This window comes from Electrona antarctica, assembly GCF_951216825.1.
Source record: "Electrona antarctica genome assembly, chromosome: 3".
Classification (NCBI taxonomy): Eukaryota; Metazoa; Chordata; class Actinopteri; order Myctophiformes; family Myctophidae; genus Electrona; species Electrona antarctica.
This window is the reverse complement of record NC_136808.1, coordinates 5,698,667-5,706,363: the sequence shown is the minus strand read 5'-3', so window position 1 is coordinate 5,706,363 and position 7,697 is coordinate 5,698,667. Positions and strand designations below refer to the sequence as shown.

Here is a 7,697-nt window from a genome sequence, read left to right as displayed (position 1 = left end):
TCAAGGTATGGCCACTGAGCCAACTTGGGGACCCAACGCAAGGACAACACAAGAGACGGTCACGGCCACACAGCCAACTCAAGGTACGGCCACGGAGCCGACTTGGGGACCCAACGCAGCTCCTCCAAGGAAAACAAACAAATTAACGGAGCTGAACGTGAATCCCCCCCACCGCCCACCCCTTTTTTTCCCCTCACTGTATATGTTTCTTTTCCCTTTTTACCCTTTTTACCTCCTTTATGATGAATTCCTGTTCTGTCTATAGAAGTGTCTATTTGTACGTCTCTAAATGTTTTGATGATTTGAACATGGTGGACCCTATTGGAAACAAGTGTAATGCTTAATTGGGTCGTCCACTCACAGTTAACAGCCTTTGTATTGAGTTTGTGCTTGAAATGTACTGTAATTCTGCAAACTGTTAATAAATTCTTCAATCAATCAATCAATCAATCAATCAAACCAGGGCTCGTTTGGGCCATCCGTCCTTCCTTTGCGGTCTGACCGTCCGTCCGTCCGTCCTTCCCTTCTTCAAATAAACTTCTCCATGTTTGCCATTGCCATTCCTCTCTTGTGGCAAATCTGGCAATATCTGTTCCTCTACCAGCGAGGTGGGCAAGTGACAGTTTTATGAGCTAATGCCTCCTTCTAGCCCCATACTGGGTGTCAGCACCACACAGGTGATCTTGATCTGTGTAATCAGTACCAGTTTGTGCAGGAAACAGTCAAAATAAAAGCCTTAGGGACAACACATTGTGACAATTGGAACCCTCCCATGTGGGTCCGTTACAAGCCCCTTCGGTCGCCCGTCACCTATATTAAGGCGTTTTACTGGTATACTCTAGTCTACAAGTTACAGCTACAGGGCAGGCTGGCTCTGGTCTAGCTCTGGTCCATATTGACTTTTCTTTAAGGGGGAAGTCCTAATGGAGACGAGCTAACTACAAGCTAAAAATAAATATTGGAAGACATTTCTAAACATTTTGAATATTTTTTAAACATTTTAATAACACAAATTTTGTATGGGGTCCCTGGCATAAAATGTTTTCAGATGGGGGTCGGCCCGCAGACAAATATATAAATGTTGTCCTTGACTTGAAAATGAAACACGAAAAAAGCCCAAAGTCGCTTATTATAAGCGGGCATGGCAACACTGATTCGAACACACGTGTGTGCCAATCAGCGTAGGAGATAAAGTCTGGCGAGCCGAGGTTACCAAACAACAGTTTCTCTGTAGGAAGAAGATCTCCTTTGTTTGCGAAGAACATCAACGGAACACAATGGAGGTGGGTCACCGGTGTTAAATTTATTTACCCGACACGGTCTATCATGGTAACTATTTTTTTCTCGGTGGTTCTTTGCTCTAAGATTTAACTTAAATCTTTGTGTATAATATACAACAGAACGCAAGTCCGCCCAAGACCGTCTCTCGTCTCCTGGCCAACGCTGACTCTGACTCTGAAAGCCAGCCTGCCCAGGTTTGTGTTTTTGATTGATTGCAATATTTATTAACAGTTTGCAATATTTATTAACAGTTTGCAGAATTACAGTACATTTCAACTCAAGTACAAACTCAATACAAAGACTGTTAAGGTCTTCAAGGTGTTTTTGTTGACCAGTGAGGAGATCCTGTAAAGCAGGGGTGCCCATTACGTCGATCGCGGTCGACCAGTCGATCGCAAGCGCTGCGCAGGTAGACCGCTTGGCCTTGCCATGAAAAAAGAAAAAAAGAAAAACAATCCTCGCCTCGGGCAGGCGGCGGCGCGCCGGTGGCTTTGAAGGAGAACGTCGGGTCTGTTCTGTTGTTAAACAAACAAATTAAAAGGATATCTATCCATCATTGTTCATTCTCAAAGTTGGGTATGGGAGCTGGGTCTCTGTAACTGCGAGTGTAGCCTTAGCCTGCTTCAAATGGAACCAAAGGACCCTTTTCTAAAAAATAAATGGACTAGACTCCTCTGCGGGGACCCCCATTATCCGCGGACCCCCACACAGACTACCGCGGAGGCGCGGACCCCCACGGAGGTCGGCGCGGACCCCCGCGGAGGTCCGCGATAGTCTGCGTGGGGATCCGCGATAGTCTGCGTGGGGGTCCGCGCCTCCACGGTAGTCTCTGTGTGGTCTGTGTGGTAGCATCATGATGCCATACCATGCATCACAACCAAAACAAACTAGGACTAGCTTTGACTGTTGCCACATTTCGTGACTGAGAGAGAAACAAGCAACCAGGTCTATGAAAATGTTAACAGGCCAGATCAAGTCAGAAAATCCGAAAAAGTCAGAAATTAAGTCTCTTCTTTGCAATGCGGGGAAACTGAAAAGATAAATAAATAGAATTGATTTTGAAACCTAGATTTTGAAAGTCCTAATGCCTTAATGTTATTTATTTATTCGCCATATAGGTACATATTTTTAGTATTTTAAAGGGTAAGACCACTTTTTTAGAGGTTTGGGTTGTTTTCTTACCTTATTATGGTCAAACTAGTCCAGTCCAGGAGTTATTTCGCTCCATAGTGCAGTTTTACAGAAAATAGCGTTATAAAAATACCAGCCCATTGACTTACATTGTACACTGAAACAGCTCTCAAAATCACTCTTTTAGTTCGTAAACAAACACAAACAAAGTTGTTTCAGACAATATAGAGCAACACCAAACCTCATGTGGTTTTTTTTTTTCATAAAAATGTTAACTTCCTGTTGATTTTACTATATGAAGATCTGGATCCGGATCCATGGATCCAGTCCGGGTTTTCTTCTGAATAAAAATGGACAAATCAACAGGAAGTTAAACATTTTTATGAAAAAAAAAAACCACATGAGGTTTGGTGTTGCTCTATATTGTCTGAAACAACTTTGTTTGTGTTTGTTTACGAACTAAAAGAGTGATTTTGAGAGCTGTTTCAGTGTACAATGTAAGTCAATGGGCTGGTATTTTTATAACGCTATTTTCTGTAAAACTGCACTATGGAGCGAAATAACTCCTGGACTGGACTAGTTTGACCATAATAAGGTAAGAAAACAACCCAAACCTCTAAAAAAGTGGTCTTACCCTTTAAGCAAAGGGATAATTATCTTTTGGTTGGTAGATCACCTTGAGCTGGCAATTTTAAAAGTAGACCTCAAGTCAAAAAAGTGTGGGCACCCCTGCTGTAAAGGAATCTTGTTCTTTGGTTGACTTTTTTGATTATGTTGGTGGCCATTTTATCACTGGAAAGATTAGCCTCCAGGATGGAACCTAGGTAGGTAATTTCATCTTTACGTGTGATAACATGTAAACACGCAACTTGCAAACACTCGTCGGAACTACCTGAAGTGTCTTTTTGTAAATGACTTTAATTTCCTGCTAAATATCACAACCACAAGGGCTGGGAAAAAGTTGTGGTTGTACTATGTTCTGACCCCTAACCCATTATTGATGCCGTTTCTGCAGAAAAGGCAGCGCAAGGAGCCAGAGGCGGTGGTCAGACCAAAGATAGCATCAAGTACCATCAGGAGTGGCCAGAAGAAACAAGCGGCTGCCCGGAAGACGCAGGCAGCAGCGCCTGTACAGTGAGTAAAAGCATTTTGACAACATGTAGTTGGAAATTCTGTGGGAAACTGTTTGAATGCAATATATATTCCTCCACTTCAGACCAAATAGCTCTGAGCAGCAGGAGCTGGAGCACATCAAACGGTTACAGATGGAAGTGGCTGAACATAGGAAGAAAAATGAGGCAGCGTTGAGTGGCAGTGAGTGACTGTTTGGGAATTCAGTTATGTCAAAATCTTCAAGTTTGTGACCATGTAAGACTTTTAATTTCTCCTAAACCATTTCCTGATTTCAGGTCACCTGCCAAAAAGGATGGCCCTGTCCATCACTGTACCCAAAGAGTTTCACTTCAGTACGGACGGCAGAGTTAAAGCAGACAACCCATCTGACTCCCACAAGGAAGTTGATTTTGTGTCACAGCTCCGCAAACACGCAGCCTCTCCGGTGAGTGACGACTTGCACTGCGTCTGTCAGCATCCAGCCTCGGTAGTAGGGTACCCAGGCTTTTATTTTCGTTCGCGTTCGGCTCAAAAAATGAGAACCTGAGTGAACGTGACGCATTTCCTGGTCTAGGAGAGTGGGAGTGAACTAGAGTGCAGAGGGGTGTCTTTCCTTCGCTGATTGTGGGGGTGGCTCTGATCGGTGAACCAATATTCTCCAGCGGTTGCTCCAAGCGTGCTCACCCTTCTATACCAGAAAGCACGCTGGCCAGGCTAGTCAGCATCTAGCAATAACCAGTCTAAGTCTTGCTGCCTAAGTATGAATAGAATGTTGTGTAGGCTGCCACTGTAATTAAGTCATTGTTGTTTCAGGCAAAGGCCTCTAAAGGTACCACCGTGCCGAAACCATTCAACCTCTCGCAAGGGAACAAGAGGAAGGGGGAGGAGCCTGCTCCATATGTGTCCATGGCTCAGCAGGTTGAAAGGTTCCACACACGCACTCCTGAACGCTACCATCTGCTTAGCCGTCAGAGAAAAGAAATGGGTAAGCATGCATGCAGCGGCGATTCAATTTCTCTTATCTCTTGACTTATCCTGCATCAGTACTAGTACTCTTCCAATGTAACAAAATTCACAGCTGTGCTTTTAATCACCTGTACCATCTTGATATCTTATCCCAGTAAACCAAATTGCCACTCTAAAGAGTTTTAAATATGTTGCCACTGCTATTCCAACTAACAAGTCTGTGTTTCACTGTTCATTCATGAAGGGCCATTTCCAAAGAAGGCCGAACAACTAAAGATGACTCGGCCCCACACCCAACGTCTGATGACCCGTCAGAGGAACCGCCCCATGACCGTCAAGAGCAGTGACACCCCTGTGAAATCCAACCCGATGCCTCACTTCGGTTTGCCCTTCTATCCTCGTCCCTCAGACAAGAGCGAGGTGGAGGTGTGCCCGTTCTCATTTGAGGAGAGGGAAAAGGAGAGGACTCTGAAGGAAAAGAGACTAGAAGACCTGAGAAATCAAGAGGTGGGGAGAACAATACGGAAAACGCATTAACCAATGTATAGTAATTTCACAGGATGGCACTGGGACATGTTACACAAACATGTTCCATGTCTCTTCGCTAGTGGTGGACAGTTACAATTTACAAAGTAGTAGTGCACTTAAGTCAGAAGTACATTATGTGTGACTTACTCTACTACATTTCAAAAGACAAATATTGTACTTTTGACTCTGACTCTGATTTCTAAGAATCGTATTAAGACTACTTAAGCCCTTATTTTAAGTGCAGTGAAAATGGCAGTTCTACATGCTCTCAATGAGTTGTGTGTGTATATAGCCATGCAGCATTGAATGTGAGCTTATAGATCTACAAGAAAATGTACCTTTTTTTTGGTGTTACATTGGAAGAGTACTAGTACTGATGCAGGATAAGTCAAGAGATAAGAGAAATTGAATCGCCGCTGCATGCATGCTTACCCATTTCTTTTCTCTGACGGCTAAGCAGATGGTAGCGTTCAGGAGTGCGTGTGTGGAACCTTTCAACCTGCTGAGCCATGGACACATATGGAGCAGGCTCCTCCCCCTTCCTCTTGTTCCCTTGCGAGAGGTTGAATGGTTTCGGCACGGTGGTACCTTTAGAGGCCTTTGCCTGAAACAACAATGACTTAATTACAGTGGCAGCCTACACAACATTCTATTCATACTTAGGCAGCAAGACTTAGACTGGTTATTGCTAGATGCTGACTAGCCTGGCCAGCGTGCTTTCTGGTATAGAAGGGTGAGCACGCTTGGAGCAACCGCTGGAGAATATTGGTTCACCGATCAGAGCCACCCCCACAATCAGCGAAGGAAAGACACCCCTCTGCACTCTAGTTCACTCCCACTCTCCTAGACCAGGAAATGCGTCACGTTCACTCAGGTTCTCATTTTTTGAGCCGAACGCGAACGAAAATAAAAGCCTGGGTACCCTACTACCGAGGCTGGATGCTGACAGACGCAGTGCAAGTCGTCACTCACCGGAGAGGCTGCGTGTTTGCGGAGCTGTGACACAAAATCAACTTCCTTGTGGGAGTCAGATGGGTTGTCTGCTTTAACTCTGCCGTCCGTACTGAAGTGAAACTCTTTGGGTACAGTGATGGAATTTAATGCGCTTTGACTGGCTTGGTAGGCTCAAGCACCATCTTTTTGGGCAGGTGCACCTCGTGGAAATCTGGCAGGGGTTGGGCCTTGAACTGCTGCACCTGGGAGTTTAAGGCCAAAGAAACCGCATCAAGTTGAGGTTACAGCATCATCAACAGAACACTTTCTCCAGCCATGAAGAAACACCAGAGGGGTTGGGGATCAAAGCCTAAGTGGTACCCCACATACCACCTGGTCATCGGTTTGGTCCCCCCTCCTTTCCCTACACTACGGAGTCAAAACACAGATGCAACAAACTATCCACTGCAAAAAGGTTTTTGACATTATTCTCCTCCTCAGGTTCATAAAGCTCGTCCAGTAAGAATTACCTGTGGTGCTGTAGTCGGATCTGCCTCTGACTGTGCCCGAGTCCCCACGTTTTTCCTGTGTCCGTTTATTTATTTTTTAATATGTTATATTATTTTGTGTTGTTGGTTTTAAATGTCTTAAATGTTTTGGTAATAAACTTTTACTAACTAAGATTTGTTTTGTGAAGTTTTTATTGGTATGTGTATTGTACTGTGAAGGCAAAAATCAAGGTTTTGGCGCCACTAATGGGCATAAGATGGCACCATAACCCTTCTCTCAGAGAAGGGATATGGACATTTCAGAACTACATCACCTGCCTACTGCTTTCTCTGGTAGGCACGTTTCAAAACTGTCCACAGTGGAAAATGTTACCTTTTAAAAAATGTAGAGGACCAATCCAGGAAGACGTGGTTGGCTGAAAATTGAGTACACTACTTTAAAGTAGCTGTATGTACCGATGAGACATTTTGGCTGATATCCGATATAATAAATTGCAATTATGGCCGATAACATGTCGATATGATCATTCTGTATTCGAAAAATTATATCTGCTAAATCCGATATTTTACCGATTAACTGGTTTAAGGCCAATATCGATGGTTGCCGATTAATCTCTCAAGATGTTCCACTTGACCAAGGGGTTAATTTACAGTTTTAAATTGCTATAAAACTGCCTGAATTGATCACAACACAGCACTATAGAGCGTATTTAGATTATTTAAGATTGACAGTCATGGCTTCTTGGAGAATGTTTAAGGTGCATATTAAAATGTCCACATTGTGGCTGTTCCTACAGGGGAAAATCGAAACCCATAGACCTGTAACCCATATCTTCCCATAATACAATAGTGGGTGATTGGATTTTGTGACCAGTCATGTGACAACCATATTTGATGGCAACTTGAGAAATTGGAAAACCCATGGAGCTATGAAGTCCTGTTAAACATTTCACTATCCATAAACTGGGTAATTTATGTAAAAACTACATTTGTAATCTTGAATGATGGGCCTGTTATCGTCAAATAGGTTTTCTAAATATGAGCCTTTCTATAACTAATGCTAACATTGTATTTATCAGATTATTGTAAGCAATAATTGTACGCCATAAACTATTTAATGTGTGCTCTCTGACGTCTGTCCACTGCCTGGCATACCTTATGCTTATCTGGTACTATTCTAATCTCTACCCTTCCCAAGTCCTGCTTTTCCTCTGTACCCCTTGTCTGGCTATTTCT

The 7,697-nt window shown here is 43.5% G+C and overlaps 1 protein-coding gene across 2 annotated transcripts; it reads left to right on the top strand.

Annotated features, from left to right (window-relative positions):
* Positions 1–1,128: 1,128 nt before the first annotated feature.
* On the top strand, positions 1,129–6,633 carry LOC306920152 (targeting protein for Xklp2-A-like). Of its 2 annotated transcripts, none has more exons than XM_079496798.1 (8): positions 1,129–1,283; positions 1,401–1,475; positions 3,428–3,546; positions 3,629–3,726; positions 3,822–3,970; positions 4,339–4,510; positions 4,736–4,998; positions 6,168–6,633. In XM_079496798.1, the coding sequence occupies exons 1-8, from the start codon at positions 1,278–1,280 to the stop codon at positions 6,225–6,227; spliced, it is 942 nt and encodes a 313-aa protein (XP_079352924.1). In that variant the 5' UTR covers positions 1,129–1,277; the 3' UTR covers positions 6,228–6,633. The 2 variants fall into 2 exon arrangements, with proteins under 2 accessions (XP_079352924.1, XP_079352923.1); XM_079496797.1 differs by having other exon boundaries at positions 1,131–1,283; positions 6,454–6,633.
* The last annotated feature ends 1,064 nt before the right edge of the window (positions 6,634–7,697 follow it).

Coding starts and splice junctions, on each gene's coding strand:
- LOC306920152 (XM_079496797.1), top strand. Junction 3,727..3,821: donor TGAGGCAGCGTTGAGTGGCA/GTGAGTGACTGT, acceptor TCCTGATTTCAG/GTCACCTGCCAAAAAGGATG. Junction 3,971..4,338: donor GCAAACACGCAGCCTCTCCG/GTGAGTGACGAC, acceptor TTGTTGTTTCAG/GCAAAGGCCTCTAAAGGTAC.